Source organism: Alosa pseudoharengus, unplaced genomic scaffold (assembly GCF_046254945.1).
Source record: "Alosa pseudoharengus isolate Yale_2024_CS ecotype anadromous, Long Island Sound unplaced genomic scaffold, YU_APseudo_1.1 YU_APseudo_1.1_scf_6, whole genome shotgun sequence".
NCBI lineage: Eukaryota > Metazoa > Chordata > Actinopteri > Clupeiformes > Clupeidae > Alosa > Alosa pseudoharengus.
In genome coordinates this window covers 27,894,020-27,917,890 of record NW_027468848.1, presented here as the reverse complement: position 1 = coordinate 27,917,890, position 23,871 = coordinate 27,894,020, and the positions used below count along the sequence as shown (strand labels likewise).

The 23,871-nt window shown below is 41.8% G+C and overlaps 1 protein-coding gene across 2 annotated transcripts; it reads left to right on the top strand.

Moving 5' to 3' along the window:
• The first annotated feature begins 2,898 nt into the window (after positions 1-2,898).
• Positions 2,899-23,598, top strand: stx2b (syntaxin 2b). 2 transcript variants are annotated; one of them, XM_076269983.1, is made up of 11 exons: positions 2,899-3,316; positions 3,646-3,717; positions 4,387-4,486; positions 6,841-6,915; positions 8,135-8,208; positions 8,565-8,673; positions 17,435-17,508; positions 19,224-19,361; positions 21,016-21,126; positions 21,259-21,422; positions 21,865-23,598. In XM_076269983.1, the coding sequence occupies exons 1-10, from the start codon at positions 3,287-3,289 to the stop codon at positions 21,394-21,396; spliced, it is 921 nt and encodes a 306-aa protein (XP_076126098.1). In that variant the 5' UTR covers positions 2,899-3,286; the 3' UTR covers positions 21,397-21,422; positions 21,865-23,598. The 2 variants fall into 2 exon arrangements, with proteins under 2 accessions (XP_076126098.1, XP_076126099.1); XM_076269984.1 differs by lacking the exon at positions 21,259-21,422.
• Positions 23,599-23,871: the final 273 nt, after the last annotated feature.

The window sequence follows — 23,871 nt, the reverse complement described above, 5'->3', positions numbered from 1 at the left end:
GTGCCGCGGCACACTTTTGACACTTAAAGGACAATTCCGGCGCAAAATGAACCTAGGGGTTAATAACACATGTGTACCGAGTTCGACCGTTCGCTGGGATTTGTTTTCATGCTAGTCGAATGTGACCAGTTTTATTGCAAACCGCTTATTAGCGTTAACGCTAGCCTTCGGGGCACACGTACAGAGAAAGAAATCGCTATTTCTATACCATTAACAAGGCTCAAAATAGCCCCACACTTACACAGTAGCATAATGAGGGTCTCTACATGTAAACCGAAGCATTGAGAACTTTGTAAGTGTACAGGCAGTTTATTAAAAAGAAACACATTACCGTTGACGTCTGGTTCACATACAGGCAGGCGCCTTGGTTACAACTGGGATGTGAAGTGAATCTCGGGTGAAACGTTGTTGCAGAAGGACTGTGCAAAAGAGAAGCACTGAACGCAACAGGAGACATAAGAGATGGCAGGTTATTTGAACGAATTTGAAGACATCAAGGATGAACCCTTATTGGACGTCCTTATCTTTTCGAGTCGGAATACCAACGAAGAGCTGCGGGAGCTCCGTGAAAGGGCTATGAGAGAGAGAGCTAGAAGCTGTAGTCGATACCACACACAGGCGGCGGCGATCCATAGGCTACCAGAGGGACATGGATCCACTAAGTAAGTAGCCTACACTACACAAGTTATGTTACATCGGAGCTATTATTTCTGATAGGCCTATATTGAGCAAATTACGTTTGATTTTAGTTCACATCGCCTGCCTGTATATGTGAACCAGACGTGAACGGTAATGTGTTTCTTTTTAATAAACTGCCTGTACACTTACAAAGTTCTCAATGCTTCGGTTTACATGTAGAGACCCTCATTATGCTACTGTGTAAGTGTGGTGCTATTTTGAGCCTTGTTAGTGGTATAGAAATAGTGATTTATTTCTACTGTACGTGTGCCCCGAAGGCTAGCGTTAACCGCTAATAAGCGGTTTGCAATAAAACTGGTCACATTCGACTAGCATGAAAACAAATCCCAGCGAACGGTCGAACTCGGTACACATGTGTTATTAACCCCTAGGTTCATTTTGCGCCGGAATTGTCCTTTAACATGTCCCACGGCACACATCCTAACATCCTAACATCCTGTGTGAAGAAAAAATTAACATACCATAGCCTAAAACTTCAAATAATACACAGATATGGCCTTATTATGGCTTCTATGCAAGACCTGCTCAATAAAACAAGCGCCCTCTGTTTCATTTGTAGGTGACTATATTTAATTTAATTTAATTTAATTGTTGTTATGAACTGGATATGTGATGATTCTGTGAATACTGGATATGGGGCCCCCGTTGTACAATGCCTGCATACCACAAATAGTGCAATCATACAATCAATGAGAGCATGTGGTTATAAATTCTTTGATGCAACAGTTGCTTTTCTGGACCAGTGAGTGTCATTTGGGTAATTTTCTGCGGCACACCTGATGATCTCTCACGGCACACTAGTGTGCCCCGGCACAGTAGTTGAAAAACACTGCACTATACCAGGGGTGGGCAACTAATTTCCCCAAGGGGCCACATGACAAACTGGGACTGTTGAGGAGGGCCGGACCCAAAATACCGAACTCAAGTCTGAACTCAATTCTGTTCAATTCTATTCTGTTCTTGTATAACATTAAGTAAATCATATGATTTTGTTTAGTCGTAAGAACAAATGAAAATGTGAGGGAGACAATGGAAAAACAGCAATATTTAATCTATGTCCAGTATTTAATCCTCATTTTTTTCAGTTTTCAAAGACTGATATAAAAAAGTACTACAATATCTATATAATTAGGCTAGGTCATGAAAATGTGAAGGAGTCAGTACAACCTAGGCCTGTGCCACCATTTCATCAACACTCAGCAATATTTCCTCATTAAATCATTACCATCATTAAATTAACTCTATGCAGAATTAAACTACGAAAATGAGGAGCAGACAATAGTAGGCTGTCATTAGTTAATCAACATGCACAAAGAAAACTATTTTAAAAATGTAGGCTATGTTTTTGCTTTAACTTTATGCACATAACTGTGATCGGTCAACTCGCTCTGTGTGTTGAGCCGGCTGCTTCAAGCAACCTGTGGGTAGATACTAGTTCGCTAACATAAGCTTTGCAAATAAACTCAGACATATTTTGGTTACAATTACGGGGTTATCCGATTGTAAACTGTCTATCTGCCAGTAACGTTTTGAAATGAACACTTCGTATCGCCAACGAGCAGCAGTAGGAGTTCGTTCTAACAACCTTTGCGACGCCGACAGAAGAGACACAAAACTTTAAAAGGGTTACGCCGACGTAAAGGCAACTGCATTGTGTCGACGCAGAAGCATAAATTCTATTCACCAGCACATCAGTGAGGGTGTTTACGTCGTATGCATCCACGCACAAATGTATGGGCGTACAAATAGCAGTCGCTTTCAAAAATAAAAACAACGATATTGATTTGCATGCATTATCTCTATGCTAGACTCTTGACTATTGTTCTTTCACGGACCTTACGCGGGCCGGTCAGGGAAAGCCCACGGGCCGGATGTGGCCCGCGGGCCGTATGTTGCCCATGTGTGCACTAGTAGGCCTAGTAAATATCTATTGCATGAGTGCAATATGCTGTAGGCTACACGAACACTGCACAGCAAAATGCTGCATTGTAGCCAGGCTACTCCAGAACAGCTGTTTTTTTTTTGTAGGCTAAAGTTTCAGCTTTCATAACATGCCCACCAGATAGAGATAGATAGATAGATAGATAGACCTACATATATAGATACTTTCACTTTTCAATTCACTATCATCTGGCATTCCCCGTCGCCACCGCATAGAGGCGCTTCTCATGACAAGGATACAGGAATGGAGTAGTGATGTACGAATGTGTGCGTGGGTGTGTGTCTGCGCTCACTGCGGGCGTTGGGGGATTCAGACATAGCCGGGCGAAAATAGCCAACTTTATTTGAAGTTCATCAGTGGTTTATTTAGATGTAATTATGGATACTTAGGCCAACTTACTTAGTACTACTCCGTGTTAAATTCAACAGGTTGGTTTATTAGGAACTTCTTTGGACACAGTGATAGTCCTTGGAAAGGGCGGTGTGCGTGGAGAAGCCGTGTTAGCTGGAATCGGGTCTCCCATCGATGGACGACGGACATGTCTGCTGACATAAACGCTTGGAAGTTATCGTTGTAGGCTACAGTGACTGTTGAAGTTGATCCCTATGAAGTCTTTTACATGGAAACTTCTGCAAAAGTAAAGCGATGAGGGATCGGTTGGCGGACTTGCGAGCGGTGAGTCCAGCTATTTCATTCCATGATAGGTGATAGGCTACATTGTTTCCTTTATTCCTGCGACAGTTCTTCTCAGCTCTGTAGCAGTATACTATAGTGTTACTGGACACAGGTCCAGCTTTCTGGGAAATTCACTTGGTAGGAAGTGAAACTTCAGCAGTGTCAAATTCTTTAATCCTATATACTCTCAAGATCCCATGCTCTAAACATGGTGATATAAAGTGTGTGTGTGTGTGTGTGTGTGTGTGTGTGTGTGTGTGTGTCTCCAAAACTATAAAGGACAATAGTGCATTCAATAAGTAACCCTTTGAATGACATGGTGCCTACAGGGCAGGGCACAGGAGGAGGAGGAGGTGGTGACACTGGAGAGAGATGGATTCATGGAGGATTTCTTCCAGAAGGTACGCATGTCAGTTCACTGCAACAACTCAATACAGACAGCCTCATCACTCATGCAAAATAGTAGCAAGGCAAATGATATGCGTTTGTCTAGAACATTAGAAATAGAGATAGGCTGTGTATACATATGGATGTACTTCAGGGTGTACTTTAGGATGGGAAAGCCTATTGTTTCAACATTGAGAATGTATCTGCAAACAGGACTCTTCTTGTGGAACAGATTCTAAATCATGCATTTTTGCTATACTTCATTGTGTGCTGGTTTTTCTTTCCCATATTGCTTGAAACCTGTGGCATGCTATTGCTTAGTAATGTGGAACATCCCTCTTAAGTAGTTTTCCTATGATTGGGCTCACCTGGCAAACTAATTATCACAGGTGTCTGAGATTGATTTCAATGATCCAAAGAGTGTACACGGTGTAAATATAATAACAATAAATCATATACACTATACGTGGGCTTTTGGAATAGAATCTTGAGTCTTGAGTTTCTAGAATGTTCTCGGAAAAACACCTGGCTCTTCAGAGATCTGGAATAGACCAAGCAGATCCCCAGGCTGTTGAGAACTGAGTCTGCCCCTGAGGAGAGTTGGTGCTGAATCTATGGTCCTCTCCATTGTCCACCTTGTTTGTGGTGCTCTACACGCGCCCTGGCTTTGTTGTGTGGTGTAGGTGGAGGAGGTCAGAAGCCTGATGGAAAAGATCGGCTCCGAGGTGGAGGAGGTGAAGAAGAAGCACAGCACTATCCTGTCAGCACCCAACGCAGACGACAGTGAGTATACCTCCACCTCACCTGTCCACTGATAGGGGGCAACAGCTAGAGACTGAGCAGATTTGGATTCAGAGAGGACTTCTACTGGAAGTTCTTTGAGACCCTTAGTCATCCGAGGCTTTCTTTCATTTATTCTTTCTTTCTTATTCTCTCTCCTATCTTGTTTCTTTATCTCTTTGTTTTTTTTCAAAACCAGAAAAGAGATCTGTGTGTGTGTGTGTGTGTGTGTGTGTGTGTGTGTGTGTGTGTGTGTGTGTGTGTGTGTGTGTGTGTGTTGCAGTAATTGCTGAGTGAGGAGTAGAGAGTAAGGTTATTGTGTGCGCTGAGGAAGGGTGACCTGCTGGATGAGGAGGAAAGACAAACACAATCCAACTTCCTCCTCAGGAAACAGCCTGTCTGTCACGGTGCAAACACTAAGCTTTCAGGACTGTGGAACGCCTGAACCGGAAGACTAGGGTGCTCGCACACACATGCATAGACACACACACACACACACACACACACACACACAACAGGCTGTCATAAGGAGGTCTTTTATTAGGTAGCTGATTAGGTGGCTGTCTGTCTCTTAAAAATACTCTCTGTCTCTTGCTAAAAAAAACCCCTCGGACTTGAACTTACTACATCTTATAGCCCCCAACCTGTTCATACATTTATCTCAACACTGATACCCCCCCCCCCACACACACACACACACACACACACCTACACCCACACCCACCCCCTTAATCGTATAGGAAGCCATTTGTTATGTAGAGCAGGATACTTGTGACTGAGATACCATCCGAGGTATTTTTGTCTTTGTGTGTATGTTGGTTTAAGAGGTTAAGATGTTTGTGGTGGTTGTACTGAATTAGTTAGTTTGTAGTTTGATGGTTTGATGGACGGTTAACAGAGAGTAGTGAAGCTTATGTCATCACATTAGTGCAAATAAATAAGTAAATAAATAAATAAGCTCTGTTCTGTCCATTCAGGTACTGCAATTGTGTATAGACATGTAGCAGTATATAAAGTTATAGGCTAGGCTAACGGCCAATGGCATAAGGCCCTTGATGTGAAATGTACGGTATATGGAGACTGATGAAGGGACATTGTGAGATTTCTTTCTTTCTTTTTTAAAAAAGGGAAACATCTTTCAGGATTTTTTTTTTCCAATACATCTGCAAAAGTATCTTAAAACATCCCACCCGGTTCATTCAAGGGCTCTGTGGAAATGTAAATAATATGCATAGGTTGTGGAGTCAATCCATTTCCTTGTTGTTTCATGTCTTTATTTGCAAGATGCATCTGTTAAAACAACATTGCATTTCGCATAGCAGCATATTCGTTAGCAGCAAGAAAAAATTTGAGACAACAGTCAAACCAAATTTAAACTCACCTTGAGTCATTGTAGAGTAGCCTACTTCTGTGCACAAGGTCCATGAGACTTCTGAGTTTACCAGAGTTTACATTGAAAGCTTGGTCTTCGTCACCACATTAGTGGCGGTGGCAGTATAGTGGGTCTCTCTGTGTTTGTGTGTGTGTGTGTATGTGTTTGTATATGTGAGGGTGCACGTGTGTGTGTGTGTGTGTGTGTATGTGTTTGTATATTTGAGGGTGCACGTGTGTGTGTGCATGTAGGAGATAGAGAAACATTGTGTGTATTGGGCTGGTGCACCAGCTCTGCTGCAGCTGGGCTCATCAGTGCGTGACATTATTCAGAGCGTCACTCTGAAGAAGAAAACAGGGACCTGTGTGTGTGTGTGTGTGTGTGTGTGTGTGTGTGTGTGTGTGTGTGCAATGTACAGATTTGAAACAACAACTTACAGAGACTTGTGGAGTGAGACGTCTAAGATCAGGAAAATAAACAGTAAAAGTTCAGCCGAGAATATTAAGTGAAAACTGTCACAACAAATGGTGTTATCATAACCTAGAGCAGAATGTGTGCACGGAAAAGGACTCACAGGGAGATCTTTGGCAACAGACATACCGCTGAGAACAGCGCAGGCCTGAGTGAGATTGAATAGCAAGGGATGTGAGCCATATGCCCCTACAGAATGCAATGCACTGTACACGCACACACACATACACACACACACACACACACACACACACACACACACACACACACACACACACACACACACACACACACACACACACACACACACACACAGACACACACACACACACACACAGACACACACTTAAACTTACACACGCACGCACACACACAGACACACACACACACACACACACACACACACACACACACACACAGACACACAGATACACAGACACACAGATACACACACAGACACACAGACACTCTTCTTCCTTCTATCCATAACATCCTGCTATCTTACCCTCAACAGGGACTAAAGAGGAGCTGCAGCAGCTGACGGTGGAAATCAAAAAGAATGCCAACACAGTGCGAACTAAACTCAAATGTGAGTCCAGAGACAAGTAGCAACTTTGTTGTAGATGGCCCATGGGTTCAAGGAGTGCACAGTTCAGAGAGATATTCAATAATGGGTAGCCTATATCTTTAAATGATCTGAATCAAAACAAGGGCTGTGGTGGGATTATGAGCCTCACAGATTGCATTGAAAAACTCCACACCCGACCCAAATGTTTCTCCCCTTTGTGTTTCCAAAACAAATTGGTTCACATTCCTAGCCGGCCATGTTGTGAATCAATAAGCCTTTCTTTGTTCCTACGAGCACAGCCAATGGCTAATGGCTAATGGCCAATGGCTGGTCTTCACATCATCATCATCATTATGCAAATATGTGAGCTGCTGTTTCTATGACTGTAAAAAAATCCTTTTAAAGGTGCAGTCAGCGATTGTATGCGATTTCAAACCCATAACATAGATAGATAGATAGATAGATAGATACTTTATTGATCCCCAGGGGAAATTCAAGAATTAAAGTGCTATATAGCACAGCGCTGCCTTTTCTATGTGTGCCACGGAGACGCTAGACACGCTAGACACGGAGACATTTATTGTTACATTCTGCAATCATCTCCTCACGATCTGTTAGCTGCCTCTTCCTTGAGCAAACTGTAAAAAAAAAAAAACAGTCTCTGTAGGCAGCCCAGGCTCCGAAAATTGGAAACAAACAAGTGGGGAGCGCTCGATGGTATTTCATGCCCCCAACGTCGTCTTCCAGGCAGCGCTGCCAGCGTCGACTTAAAGGCACCTAATCCTAAACCTAACCCTAACCTTAACCCATGCCTTACCATAGCGCCTTCCAGGCAGCGTTGCCTTGAAGACAACGTTGGGGGCATAAAACACCAATAAACGTGGGGAGCAGCCTGTCCCCCAAACGAAAACGAAAACCCTTAAAGAGATTACTGAAGTGAGGAGTACTTCTCTTCCTTTCATTTAGTCCTTGTTTAAAATATAATGTACACTGTTTTGGACAAAGGCACCTGCTAATAATTTTAAATATAAACATAAACAAACACAAACGCGACTTCCTGTGCAATTGCTGACTGCACTTTTAAGTGAAGTAGGCTATGTTGAGTGTCTTTGTTATGGAGTACAGTGAAGGCCTGAGCTATAGTGACCAAGTGTACATGAAGTGAAGTGTGTTTAGTTATGCGATGATGAGTCTTGTGATGGAGCTGTGTCGACTGACCACTCAGTGTCTGTGCCCACAGCCATGCAGCAGAGTCTGCCCCCAGACGACATGGCCCACAGAACTTCAGTGGACTACCGCATCCAGAGAACTCAGGTGAGGCATCACTTCTCTCTCTCTCTCTTGCTCTCTCTCTCTCTCTCTCTTTCTCTCTCTCTCGCTCTCACACACACACACACAGCTCTTTCTTGTTTCAGCTTATATATACGTTTTATATACAAGATTCTGAAAGATTCTGATTCTGATTCAAGATTCTGAAAGACCCATTTCATTTTGTGTGTGTGTGTGTGTGTGTGTGTGTGTGTGTGTGTGTGTGTGTGTATGTGTGTGTGTGTGTGTGTGTGTCTGTGTCTGTGTCTGCATTTGAATGTCTCTGTTATGCAATGAACTGGTCCCTTAAAATAATGCCATCATGAGGTTGATTTGTGAGTGGACATTCCCTTTTGCTGCAGCACACGGTTCTGTCTCGCAAGTTTGTGGAGGTCATGACCCAGTACAACGAGACCCAAGTGTCCTTCAGAGAGAGAAGTAAAGGCAGGATTCAGAGACAGCTGGAGATCAGTAAGTCACACATACAGACACACACACACACACACACTAACATGCACACACACACACACATGCACACACACACACACACACACACACACACACACACACACACACACACACACACACACCTTTTTGATTAAAGTGAAGGAAGGATCTAGTGATGGCTGAGAGCCAGTGAATACACAGAGAACAGGATGGAGCAGGACTAACGCCCCTGACTTCCTCTGTGTCTTCAACAGCCAGTGTTGATCAGATAGCACCAGCCGATAAAGTCATTACAGTTTTTTTCAACTTCTTACACACAAAATCTTTGTATATCACACAATGGTTTAAGCATGTCACTCAAACACTATAACCCCTTACCAAATCTGCAAAACCATATAGACTAATTCTCAGCCTTTGACTCAGTTCTTTATTAAGTAAGTAGTATAGTATAAGTATATATACTTTTTTGATCCCGTGAGGGAAATTTGGTCTCTGCATTTAATTAGTGAAACACAAACAGAACACAGTGTACACACAGTGAGGTGAAGCACACACTAATCCCGGCGCAGTGAGCTGCCTGCTACAACGGCGGCGCTCGGGGAGCAGTGAGGGGTTAGGTGCCTTGCTCAAGGGCACTTCAGCCGCGGCCCACTGGTCGGGGCTCGAACCGGCAACTCTCCGGTTACAAGTCCAGAGTGCTAACCAGTGGGCCACGGCTGCCCACAATTTTCACAAATTTCATAAAACACTTTTTGCAAAACAGTGTCTCTTCCTCCTCCTGTTTCTCTCAGTGCTACTTGCCTTCCATTTCTGTTGTTGACAAGGGCTCACCTGTTGCCCAGTGTTTAGGACTGATTGTTGAGTTTACAGTTATGGACCAACGATAGTTGGTCAGTTGGTTCATGTGTGTGTATTTTGGAAGGTAGTTGAAATTGCAAAGAGGCATTATCTGATTTTTGTGTCTAAAGTAGAGAAATGTGTTATGTAATAATGTTTTATAATTCAATGTGTGTAGAATTGTGCAACAATTGTGAGGCTGACAGTGTGGTTATAGTTGTGCAATACTGGGCTGATGTTTTGCTCTTGTAAGGTTTTGCTAACTGTGAAATACTTTAGATTTTAGTGTTTACAGTTTTTCTCGATTGCTTTGACCTGCTTAAAGAAACTGGGATCCACTTTGTTGATTATCAAGCCATGTCAAGTATTTGAATTTACTGCATAAAAGGGAAGGTCCTATTGTAAATGGGTTTGACTATTCGATTAGTGTATGAGAGATACTGTACATTTAGCATAAGTTTATAGCACCCTTTACAAGAACACTATACTGAGGGATGACTTCATACCATGCATACCTAATATGTTATTGGCTTAATTTGTAGTTCATCTAGCAGAGACTGTTTTCCCCCAACGTAGAAATGAAACAGATGTTGGACCATTTTAGAATAATGTCTGAGATTTCATTTATTATTGTATTAGAAAATGTGCATAGCCTGAATACAGCTTAAGTTGTGTGATCCATAGAATTATCCACAGTGTAAAGGACCATTGTTGCTTTGGTCCATTTTACTCCTTCCACTTCTACAGTGAGGCCTATCAACAGTGTTGACTGCTGTCAGTTTCAACACTAGGATGGTGTAACCTTGACATAAGCATACAACAAACAGCTGTGTGTGTGCATTAGAAGTCATTGTCACAGCTCTGATATACAGACAGGACAAATGTTCCTATTGGGTCGAGTGGTCAGGCCCCCCCCCCCCCCCCGGAACTAATTGGGGCTTAATTACTTGGGGCCAGTAATGAGGGTCCTAGGTGGGGGACGGCTCTCTGGGGGATGGCATGACACGGCCACAGTGCAGCAGCACCAGGACCTGCCACCTAATCATCAGCAAGCCTGTGAGAGCCAGGGTTATTTATAGGTGAATTTGTGATTAGCTGTGTGCTTGAGTACATGTGTACTTGACCTTGGTGTAGCTGCCTAGTAGCTCACATGTTGTCCCCATAGCAATGGTTATAAATATTTGCTCCCCTTGGTAAGTGGGGTAAGTGGTGTGTATGTTAATCTGTGTGGCTGAGTAGTACAGTTTTTTTCAACTGCTTACACACTAAATCTTTGCTTGTCACACAATTTTCTAAACATGTCCTCCAAACATCATAACCTCACACCAAATCTGCAAAACCATACACTAATTCTCAGTGTTTGACTCAGTTTTCAATTTACTAAAACACATTTAGCAAAACACCACACACAATTTTCTACCTAACACACAAAAATGTAACAGGAAGTAACTTGATTTCGTTTTTCAAACATAACCCATCAAAATGCCACACTAAAACACCAGTGCTTCACTCTCTCTCTTCACATGTGTAAACACTCATTATTTTACTGAACACCATCCAATCACTACCTTAGTATAGGCCTATGAATACTCTTGATATGATATACTCTCTATGTAAGTATGGACCCTTTCAATCTGCTCCTAGAGGATTTCCGGTTACAGTTTTTTACAATTGTTTACACACGTTTTCAAAACTCTGTGTCTATTTTTCAAAACTCTACACACAAAACCCACAATTGCTTACACAAAATGCAAAATGCCTCAAATCTGCAGCAAAATGACACACAACATTCAAAATGTCAAAAACACATGTTTAAAGCAAACATTCGCCTCACATTACAAACACTTTTGTCATAATATGACATTTTGGATACATCATGTACACACTGTTGCTCAAAACCTAAAGCTCTTCTGTCTTAGGCTTATGTATTTCCATACAAGAGTGAAAGTTACGGTATCAACAAAGAGAAGTTGAAATACACAGTAAAAATGCAAGCATTATTGAAACCAAAAATAGTGATTTTTCCCAAATACAGTTTTTTCAACTGCTTACACACTAAATCTTTGCTTGTCACACAATTTTCCAAACATGTCCTCCAAACATCATAATCCGACACCAAATCTGCAAAACCATACACTAATTCTCAGTGTTTGACTCAGTTTTCACCAAACACAATTTTCTACCTAACACACAAAAATCTAACAGGAAGTTACTTGATTTTGTTCTTCAAACACAACCCATCAAAATGCCACACTAAATCACCAGTGCTTCACTCTTTCTCTTCACATGTGCAAACACTCTTTACTTTACTGAACACCATCCAATCATTGTCTTAGTATAGGTCTATGAATAGATATACTCTCTATATAGGTATAGACCCTTTCAATCTGCTCCTAGAGGATTTCCTGTTGAAATATTCAGAACCAATGCAGATACTTTGAAAATTACAGTAAATCGGACTTAGCTTACAGTAATGTTCTACAAAAAGTTGACTTTATGTAAAATTTGTCTTTTTACTCTAATTTTGTTTGTCCTCATGTTACAGTATACCATTAGCTCAATACATTTTGCTGTGCCTCCAGAAATGCCTTAGGAACGCTTACTGTAGAATTGTTTGTTTATGCAGTTGAAAGGGTCTATAGGCCTATGAATACATACTGTACACGACCCCCCCCCCCCCACACACACACACACACACTTGTCTTTAGAAAAAAACAAAATCAGTGTTTTCAAAACTCCATGTACATCTGGTGGTCACTGTATTCTTCTTTGCTTTTTTTCTTGTTTGCTGTAAAATACTGTATTCACAACAGCAAATTATTTGGGAAAAATCACTATTTTTGGTTTCAATATTGCTTGCATTTTTACTGTGTATTTCAACTTCTCTTTGTTGATACCGTAACTTTCACTCTTGTATGGAAATACATATAGAAAGCCTAAGACAGAAGAGCTTTAGGTTTTGAGCAACAGTGTGTACATGATGTATCCAAAATGTCATATTATGACAAAAGTGTTTGTAATGTGAGGCGAATGTTTGCTTTAAACATGTGTTTTTGACATTTTGAATGTTGTGTGTCATTTTGCTGGAGATTTGGGGCATTTTGCATTTTGTGTGAGCAGTTGTGGGTTTTGTGTGTGGAGTTTTGAAAAATAGACACAGAGTTTTGAAAACGTGTGTAAACAATTGTAAAAAACTGTAATTTGCTGTTGTGAATACAGTATTTTACAGCAAACAAGAAAAAAAGCAAAGAAGAATACAGTGACCACCAGATGTACATGGAGTTTTGAAAACACTGATTTGGTTTTTTTCTAAAGACAAGTGTGTGTGTGTGTGTGTGTGTGGGGGGGGGGTCGTGTACAGTATGTATTCATAGGCCTATAGACCCTTTCAACTGCAGAAACAAACAATTCTACAGTAAGCGTTCCTAAAGCATTTCTGGAGGCACAGAAAAATGTATGGAGCTAATGGTACTGTAACATAGGGACAAACAAAAATGAAGTAAAAAGACAAATTTTACATAAAGTCAACTTTTTGTAGAACATTACTGTAAGCTAAAGTCCGATTACTGTAATTTTCAAAGTATCTGCATTGGTTCTGAATATTTCAACCGGAAATCCTCTAGGAGCAGATTGAAAGGGTCCATACCTATATAGAGACTACATCTATTCATAGACCTATACTAAGGCAATGATTGGATGGTGTTCAGTAAAGTAAAGAGTGTTTACACATGTGAAGAGAAAGAGTGAAGCACTGGTGATTTAGTGTGGCATTTTGATGGATTGTGTTTGAAGAACGAAATCAAGTTACTTCCTGTTAGATTTTTGTGTGTTAGGTAGAAAATTGTGTGTGGTGTTTTGCAAAATGTGTTTTAGTCAATTGAAAACTGAGTCACACACTGAGAATTAGTGTATGGTTTTGCAGATTTGGTGTCGGGTTATGATGTTTGGAGGACATGTTTAGAAAATTGTGTGACAAGCAAAGATTTAGTGTGTAAGCAGTTGAAAAAAACTGTAAAATGTTCAGAACCAATGCAGATACTTTGAAAGGAAAATTACAGTCGACTTTATGTAAAACTTGTCTTTTTTACTCTATTTTTGTTTCTCCCCAAGTTACCATTAGCTCAATAAATTTTTCTGTGCCTCCAGAAATGCCTTAGGAACGCTTAGGAATGTTTGTTTCTGCTATAGGCCTATGAATACATACATAACCCCCCCCCCCCCCCACACACACACACACACAGACAAACACACATATGCACATACACGCACACAGTAATTTGATAGTAGTCAGTCATTTCCGTCTTAGGCAAAATCAGCGTTTTCAAAACTCCATGTACATCTGGTAGTCATTGTATTTTGCTTTGTTTTTTTTTTTTTTGTTGGCTGCATACTGTATTCGCAACAGCAAATTATTTGGGAAAAATCACTATTTTTGGTGAATATTGCTTGCATTTTTATGTTGTATTTCAACTTCTCTCTGTAGATACCGTAACTTTCACTCTTGTAGTAAATACATACAGTATATAAAGCCCATGAAAGACAGAAGAGCTTTCGGTTTTGAGCAACAGTGTATACATGACGTATCCAAAATGTCATATATGACAAAAGTGTCTATAATGTGAGGCGAATGTTTGCTTTACTGTATAGATGTGTTTATGACATTTTTATTGTTGTGTGTCATGATTTGAGGCATTTTGCATTTTGTGTGAGCAATTGTGGGTTTGTGTGTGGAGTTTTGAAAAATAGACACAGAGTATAGAAAACATGTGTAGACAATTGTAAAAAACTGTAATAGGGAACCCTCTATAAACCCATGTTGCTGTTGCTGCCTTGTTCACAATGGCCTTTGTTAGCGTTTAGCTACGTAATGGCTTTGCACAGGAAGTCTCTCCAGATGTAACGCTGCCTAATGACAGCCATATTTGAATGTTTGACTGTGAAAATACACACTCAACACAATGCACAATTGATGGGAAAAGTTCCATGCGTTACAGCCCAGAAACTGGTAGTCTGTTTGAGTGTGTGTTCTATTGCCAATGTGTGTGTGTGTGTGTGTGTTCTATTCCCTAGAGAGAGTTTTAATGAGGCCTCAGGCTACCACACGACACCGGAGACAGAAGCTCTTGATACCAGAGACACCTGGGTCAGGGTTACCGCGGCAACAGAGGACTCTAGAGCGTAGCAGCCACTGAGTGTACCACTGTCAAAAGCAACCATGTGACTCAGTTATATTTCTAGCCTTACGGGCAAAGGAGATCATGTGACCTTTTTGGCCAATGAGACCCTGTTGCTGTTAGTCACCTGACTTTGTTTTGAGCTAATGTTACAACCCTGACTGCACCTCGCCGTAAGTGTGGACCGCGTGCTGCGCTACTCGTGAGTGATGCTCCGCTGCTGCTGGCCCTCATGCGATCTGGACGCAGAGCAGACAGCGCTGCGAGATTTCCCTCATGGCTCTCCTGAGTACCACTTAGCCCCATTAGCCCTGTGTATATCCTCAGCACCATCATTACCATTGCCATTATCAGTGTGTGTAACATCTGATGGAGTGGAGGGGAGAAGTGGAGATTGGGCGCAGGCCAGTAGAAGAAGCAATCTCTTTAGGTCTACATCAAAACTTTTGCAGCAGAGGTGGATAAATCCCACAATCTGTTTGTTCCATCTATTTCCTAAATCTTCTAATTAGCACAAAGTTCACATGCAGGTCTAAGTGCACAGATAGAACACATTGTAGTACTTGGACTTTCTGAAGCTGGGTTTCCCCCCCCCGTCTACTTGCCAGTCAGGCTATGCCACAGCAGAGCACGCATGCTACGGTCATGTTTATAAATAAAGGCTTTGTGGGTTCTACCATCCCCCTGCTTTATATTCCCCCGTTGTGTCTGTTGCCCTCTCTGTCTTCTGGCCTGAGCATGGAGGTTGAAACAACAACAGGCTCAGCCTCCCTCAGGGGATGAGGGGTGTCTGTCTCTCTGTGTGTGTGTGTGTGTGTCTGTCTGTCTGTCTGTCTGTGTGTGTGTGTGTGTGTGTGTGTGTGTGTGTGTGTGTGTGTGTGTGTGTGTCTGTCTGTCTGTCTGTCTGTGTGTGTGTGTGTCTCTCTCTCTCTCTCTTTCTGTGTTTGTGTGTAAAGTTGGAGCCACAGCTAGGGTCTGCATGGCTCCTCTTTTGCTCCACCCCGCTCTTCACACATCTGGGGAGATGGGACTCGCAAGTCACGGAAACGAGGGAGGAAAAGAAGGAGTGGGAGGATGAAAGATTTATGAGGAGAGAGAGTTTTGGAGGAAAACACAGAAAGAGAGAACAAACTGTCCAAAGAATGAGATGCTGACAATTAGGGACTTTTGTTATGTGTCTGTGTGGCAAATTTAAGTGTGTGTATGTGTGTGTGTATGTGTGTGTGAAAGAGAGAGAGAGAGAGAGAGAAGACAAAATTGTGTGTGTGTGTGTGTGTGTATTTGTTTGTTTGTGTGTGTGTGTGTATGTATGTGTAACTGGGCTGCAGCTCTTTGAAACTGCTCTCTTGTCTCTTGTCTGATTCTTCTTCAGCTGAGTCAACGGTAGCCTTAAGGCACCTTTAAGATGACCTTCTCTTTTAGGGTTACAATACACACACACACACACACACACACACACACACACACACACAAACTCACTGAAATAGCATTTCAGGAATTTAAATTTTAGTATCTCGAAATCTTTCCCTTCGTGCCGATTATTAAAATGAGGATTTCTCCTTTCAAAAATATATTTAGTGTTGAACTCTTCAGGGCCATGCAAGCTTTTATATACATTTTATCCACAAAAGTACACTTTTATGTGGATGTTTAAGTGACTAATGTTCTCATACATGCCTCTCCTACTCTCTTTATGACTAACTTATCACATTATATGTGAGTATGTTGTTATAACCACTGTATATAACTCTATCTGCTCTGACCAGAAGCAGACACTTCCTCCTGAAGTGTAGTTCATATGGAGAAAAGCAGGAAGTAGATATAGTTGCTAAATTAAACACTCAACATTGGTCTGATAAGGAACAGAAGATATAAGGAGCTTTTTACTTTCAGGAATTCTAATGCGAGACTGATGCAAATATCTGTAAAGACAATCTTTATTGAATTTTTGTAGATACACAATATAGACTGTGAATATTAATAATATATCTTTTAATAGGTATGATTCTTGAGACTGTTGCCGTGAAACAATGAGCATAACAATAAGCATGTCATACATATGTAACAGTATCATCAGTCATGCGCGCCTGCAGGTGTACGTCCGTACGCACTGTGCGTACCATCAGGCTACTCAACAAGAGAACATTTCCTGTGTGTGTGTGTGTTTTGGCCCACCATACCTTCCCAACTATGGACAGTATCCCATTAGCTGCATGCCATCAGGCTACAATTTACAATTTTCTATTGAAGTTAGTGAACACGTTATCAAAATTAACGCGCACACATCTTGTTTGAGCAGGAGAGAGAGAATACGCACGCAGGCACGCAACTAGGCTACTTGTTTTCTTTTACTCGGCTATCTATATTATCAGCACACAATGTTGAGCTAATTCACTAACCCAATACTCATCATGGATATCACAAGTTTAAACAACGAAAACAGAATGAATGGATGCAGCAAACCTAGGAGTTATTCCAGATGGGCAAGATCAAGGTGGGCAATTGCTTGTCAGAACGTTAGACTGCATTAGACAGCTGTTAGGTGTAAGCCTGTATAGGGCTGTATCAAGTTGTCCAAATGAATAGGTCATTGAAGACGTTGTTGTTGTATTATTGCTTGTGAATGATGCTATGCTATGTAAACCGGGAAACGGACAAATATTGTCCACGCGTGCATTTTTTTTGCGGGGGGGGGGTGTGCGTACCATAGCATTAATTCCTGCAGGCGCCCCTGTCATCAGTAACTAAAGGACTGTATTATTGTGTTTTTGTAGCTGGACGAGTCACCACAAATGAGGAGCTTGAGGACATGTTGGAGAGTGAAAACCCTTCTATCTTCACCTCAGATGTAAGGCCTCATTCTTTTGTCCTTGTTAGCCTTGGATCTACTTCACTTGTATCACATTCATATGGTGCCTTGTTCTCAGTGCTTCTGTTGTCTCTACTGTTACAGATAAACATCATGTGATATAAACATGAGGAACTGTCAGCCTTTTCCACAGCCATACATATACATATCACAAGTTATAAGCCATTTCCATTGATATATTGTGTGTCATAACACTTATGTGAACTAATAAGGTAAAGGCCCTTCAGCTCCATCTAGTGTTCTGGGGTTGTACTCAACATTTTTTACTATAGTATGGAAATATTATTTATCAGCCTGTTACTGGAATGGGACTTTGTTTTTAACCAGACACCAGTCTTAAAGGAGAATTCCGGTGTGATATTGTCCTAAAGTGTGTTGAAACATGATACCGAGTGTGAACGTATGTCTCGTAGCTCAAGCTCATCTCGGCTTGTCCCCTGCACTCAGAAATCTGGCGCTAGTTAGCCGATGCTACCAACAGTTTTTCGATGGGGTGCCTCATCGGCCTAGCCATGCAAATAAATCACTGTTTTACACCATTTACAAGGCTCAAAGTAGCTCCATACTTCATTGATAGACTTCCGAGGGCCTTGACATTTAAAACGAGACATTGAGAACTTTGAAAAAAACAGGTATGACAAGGGATCAGATTCCAAAAATAATTCCGTGGAAATGCATGGATTCCAGTTGCTGCTACTGGAATTCATGCATTTCCACGGAATTATTTTTGGAAACTGATCCCTTGTCATACCTGTTCATTCGTACTCGTTGCTCGACTTATCGTGACTAAATTCAAGATGGCGGCGAACGGTAAACTTACTCAAGGTACTGTCTGTATAAATCGTCTTGTAAATAAACTACCAGTGCTTTTTCAAAGTTCTCAATGTCTCGTTTTAAAGCAACACCAAATAACTTTTCCTCTGTCGCACGCACTATTTGTTTATCCAGCACCGGCTTTGCAAATAACAATGTCCACAGACAAGGTAGAATATGTTCCATGATTTTATGAAAATAGGATGTATTGCGACATCAGATGCAAGTCAAATTTGTAGTTTCTCATGTCTCATTCCATCGAACTACAGATCTGCTACCCGATCTGGCAAAGTTACATAGTGCGGTTATAGCCGATAGAGGGCCACGAAGCGAATGCAGAAAGTGCCGTTCACCCTGTTACGAGTTGAACCACTGAAACAATTTTGGAAACATTATTTTAAGGTACAAAAAACTCTTTGGTGTTGCTTTAAATGTCAAGGCCCTCGGAAGTCTACCAATGAAGTATGGAGGTACTTTGAGCCTCGTAAATGGTGTAAAACAGTGATGTATTTGCATGGCTAGGCCGATGCCGAGGCACCCCCAACGAAAAACTGTTGGTAGCATCGGCTAACTAGCGCCAGATTTCTGAGTGCAGGGGACAAGCCGAGTTGAGCTATGAGACATACGTTCACACTCGGTATCATGTTTCAACACACTTTAGGTCAATATCACACCGGAATTCTCCTTTAATGTACAGTACCTGCCTGGCATTTGGGGTTTCAGGCCAACTGTGTATGAGCCTACAGTGTAATGACCTTCTTCCTATTTGATTTACTCTGTGATGTGATATGGTTTGCTATACTTACTCATTTTTTAGGCTTTTCTGTATGACACAGTAACTCATTATTTTTCTAATCCTTTTCTCATTACTCAAACATTAGATCATCTTAGACTCCCAGATCACGCGGCAGGCTCTGAATGAGATCGAGTCGCGGCACCAGGACATCATCCGGCTGGAATCCAGCATCAAAGAGCTGCATGACATGTTCATGGACATGGCCATGCTGGTGGAGACCCAGGTGAGGAAGAAGAGGAGGTGGTGTTGGTGATGATGCTACTGCTGCTGATGATAATGGTGATGAAGAAGATGATGGTGGTGGTGGCCATCATGATGATGGTGATGGTGGCCATGATGATGATGATGGTGGTGGTGGTGCTGGCCATGATGATGATGATGGTGGTGGTGCTGGCCATGATGATGATGATGATGGTGGTGGTGGTGGACATGATGATGATGATGATGGTGGTGGTGGTGGTGGCCATGATGATGATGATGATGGTGGTGCTGGCCATGATGATGATGATGATGATTGTGGTGGTGGCCATGATGATGATGATGATTGTGGTGGTGGCCATGATGATGATGATGATGGTGGTGGTGGTGGTGGTGGTGCTGGCCATGATGATGATGATGATTGTGGTGGTGGCCATGATGATGATGATGATTGTGGTGGTGGCCATGATGATGATGGTGGTGGTGCTGGCCATGATGATGATGATTGTGGTGGTGGCCATGATGATGATGATGATGGTGGTGGCCATGATGATGATGATTGTGGTGGTGGCCATGATGATGATGATGATGGTGGTGGCCATGATGATGATGATTGTGGTGGTGGCCATGATGATGATGATGATGGTGGTGGCCATGATGATGATTGTGGTGGTGGCCATGATGAAGATGATGATGAGTACCACATGTTCATGAGTCTGTTGACAGCTGGTAAGGAACCAGGTGAATTAAGGAAGGAGTGAGCACATAGACCTGAATTGAACCTGGGTCCCCATGAGCCCATAGACCTGAACGTGGTATGGATGCTACTGCTTGCATCACAGCTCCCCCATGAGAAGTTAGTTCTGATTATTACACTGGTAATGAATGCAAGGGGGCATTCCAATGTCATGATGCTGCCTGGCACTGATGTCAAGTATATAATGGGCTAAAGATGAGAAATCCATGACTCTGATTGTGATGATTGCCACTGTGATTTTGATCATCATAATACTTACAGTATGCCTGTTCGACCCAGTTTCCAAAGGCCTATTTCATGCTTGTTCTGCCCGTTGCACATGTCGAGTTATACAACACAACATCACCACAGCAGTTAACGTGTATTGATGGAACGCCCTGAAGTTAGGCATTCCAACTGCTACCACTGCTTATGTCTCTGCAGCCCCTTGGGCAGCTTTTGTCTGTGTGTTTAACCCTTGCTGTGTCCTCTCATTCACTGGTAGGGCTTTGCAATAGTCTGAAAGCCAGCCCAAATTCAAGTCTGGCTACACCAGGCTAGATTTACAAGGGAGAGGTTTAACCACATAATGACGAATGGATAAATTATCAAAAGAAAAGAACTGGACAAGTTTGAACAACCATTGGTCACGAGAAACCTTGCATGCAGTTTTGAAAATAGTATGTTAATGATGCACTTTCTTTCTCTCTCTCTCTCTCTCTCTCTCTCTCTCTCTCTCTCTCTCTCTCTCTCTCTCGTTTATCTCTTGTTGAAAACTCATGCGTGCAGACACACACACACACACACACACACACACAGGCATAGTGCAGCACACAATAGAGTGCCCCTATATGCAAGCATTAAAGCGATCGAGAAAAACTGTAAACACCTCTGTTAATGTTTGGTCTGTCCACGTTTCTGTCCACTCTGCTGTGTGTTATAGGGGGAGATGATCAACAACATTGAGAACAATGTGACCAACGCCGTAGAGTATGTTGCTAGTGCTAAGGAGGAATGCAAGAAGGCTGTACGCTACCAGAAAAAAGCTCGGCGGGTAAGGTCCTTTTCCCATAATGCACCTCTCCTCACCGCACAAGTCCACGCCACCACATTAACATGCTTTAACCCCCCACCCACCCTCAACCACCCACCACACCCTCCCTGACTGTGCTTACCCCCTTGGCAGAAGTACATGATTCTGGCCCTGGCTCTGCTGGTGTTGCTTGCAGTTGTTGCTCTGATTGTTGGCCTGTCCGTGGGCCTATCTAACCGGCCCACTAAAAACCCAGCCGTGTCCACTCCCGCAGTGGTCAACCCTTTGTAGCCTGCATCGCCCGCATGCTGCTGGAGGTAATAGCATCACCCCCACCCCGCTTCATAACGACCCGCCTCTGTCCGCTGGCCTGCTTTCATACTCCTCTCTGTCAAACTCAGTAAACTGAAAGAGATAACAAGACTTTACTTGAGCTAGCTGGTCATTGCTTTGAAGTATTTAGTTACTTATTTAAGACCAGAAGTGAGGTTAATGAAAAACATGATGACCTTCATGATATGAAAATGAATGCTGTTATAATGTCAAACAGGGTATCTTATAAGCAAAAGAAAATAATTATTATTGTTTCTTAATTAAAAAAAAGAACAGGTTTCTTCCAAAGTGTTATATTAGAGCATAGACTAAGAACTGTACACTGAGGGAACAAGAACTTTAAAACTTAACTGTGTCTGTGTATACATGTACACTTAATTGTCTTTGCCTGTCTTAATACCAGAATATTTTCCTTCTCCCCTGTAGAAAAAACTCTATTTGGTCATTTGTATAGCGGCAGCTTGTGTCCTTCTTCTAGCCATCATAATTGGAGCATCATTCGGATCATGAAGCATTTCATGTGAAGATAAAGGAACACAAATGTCTTCACAGCTTCACAGAGCCACCTGGAGAGACTGGTCCATTCTCAAGTGAACAAGGTTTTCTTTTTTAGATGTAAACTGAGTGACTGCATGAGGCTGAGATACAGGGTGCCATGTCTGTACCTCAGTACTTTACTGGCTCTGACAAGAACATGCACGCACACACGCACGCACACACCACACACACACACACACACACACACACACACATACACACACACACACACTATCATGAGCACAAACATAAGAATGGCTGTCTCTTCTGCAAATATTATCTAAACGTAACTCAGTGATCCTCTCAAGCTGCTTTGGATACACACAGTTCTCCCTCCCTCCCACACACAGACACACACATGCACACACACACACACACACACACACACACACCATAGCATAGAACCTACTGCATAATAAAATGCATAATGTGAACAAAGCCACAAATGAGTTCACGGCATGAATATATGTACTATAGTACATGTAGCCTTTTGCATAATTAAACTGTATGTATGTGGTCCTGTCTATGTCGCACTGTTTTCATCTTTTTATATACTCTTAACTGAGCTTCATAGAATATGGCTGTATGTTGTGTAATTGTATTGTCGTTTGTTGCTCTTTGCTATACGTGCCTTGTGAATCCAATTGAATTAGATGTGGACTGGAACATAATTAAATTCACCCCTAATGAATGTAATGGATCTGTGATATGGACTGCTGTCCACAGACAAGTGCTTCTTACTGGTTGCTCGTAGACAAGGACCTGAAGTATCAATTTGAATTATATTCCTCATGAATGTGACAAGTGTGTGATGTGGACTCTCCACAGTGAAATTGGTTATGTCCATTTACCCTATTGCAATATTTTAGAAGTTACAGTAAGTGGGTGCTTTCATTGGTAGGAAATATTCACTTATATTGAAGTGGTGTTCATAGAGCTTCTCCAGTCTTGCATAGAAACAGCCAATTTGTAACATTGTTACATTGTCAAAGATGTCTTGACAGGGTAACAATGCTTAGAACAAATGGTCAATCAAATGATTACGTTACTGTAACTTACTGACCAACTTAAAGGGATTGTGTTCTCTGAAAACACACTAACATGGCTGTGGTGTTGTCCATAATGTCATATTATATATACAGTGATAGCACAATGCATTGCATTTTTACCTCAATTGTGTAATGCCCCATTGACTTCATTCAAATCTTCTTAACTCACATGCATACATCCCATTGTTGAAGCCATCCTAATCAGGTTGTTTTGAGGACCCCAATTGGACAGTCTGGCAGGGAACTACAAATGGATGAATACATATATGCAATTAAGGGGGGGTGGGGTCAGTAATAGTTTTAATAGTTAATCCTTCCACCCCAGTGCAAACATAAAACATGTTTGATGTATGATTCAGTGGGTATATGATTCATGATTCAGTGGGATTCAGTATATGAGTCTTTATGATGTTACTTCTAGAGTGGTGTGCCTTAAGTAGGTGTTTCACTACACAATGATGTTGGAGGATGGAGCACTTTTTTGTTTTTCTTTTAGTGTTTTCAATTAAAATGTCATTTTCTGATGGCATTAGCCTTAATTAACTAGGACAGTTAATAAAGTGACTGTCACCCATGTCTTGATCTAATTTGTGTTCACATCAATGGTCCAAATATTTCATGTGCACTAGCACCCCTGGTGATACTTTACTGGTTATTCAAGGTAAGTCCATAGGCATGCCGACCTCAGCAAGTACATCTGTCCCCTCTCTAAATACATACAACACAAACATTGACAGACACAAAACACAAACATTGACAGACACACACACACACATTCTCAGCAAGGGACATTACCACAGGACCTCAGCTCTCTCAGGTCAGTTGTTGCTATGGCCTACATTTTCTT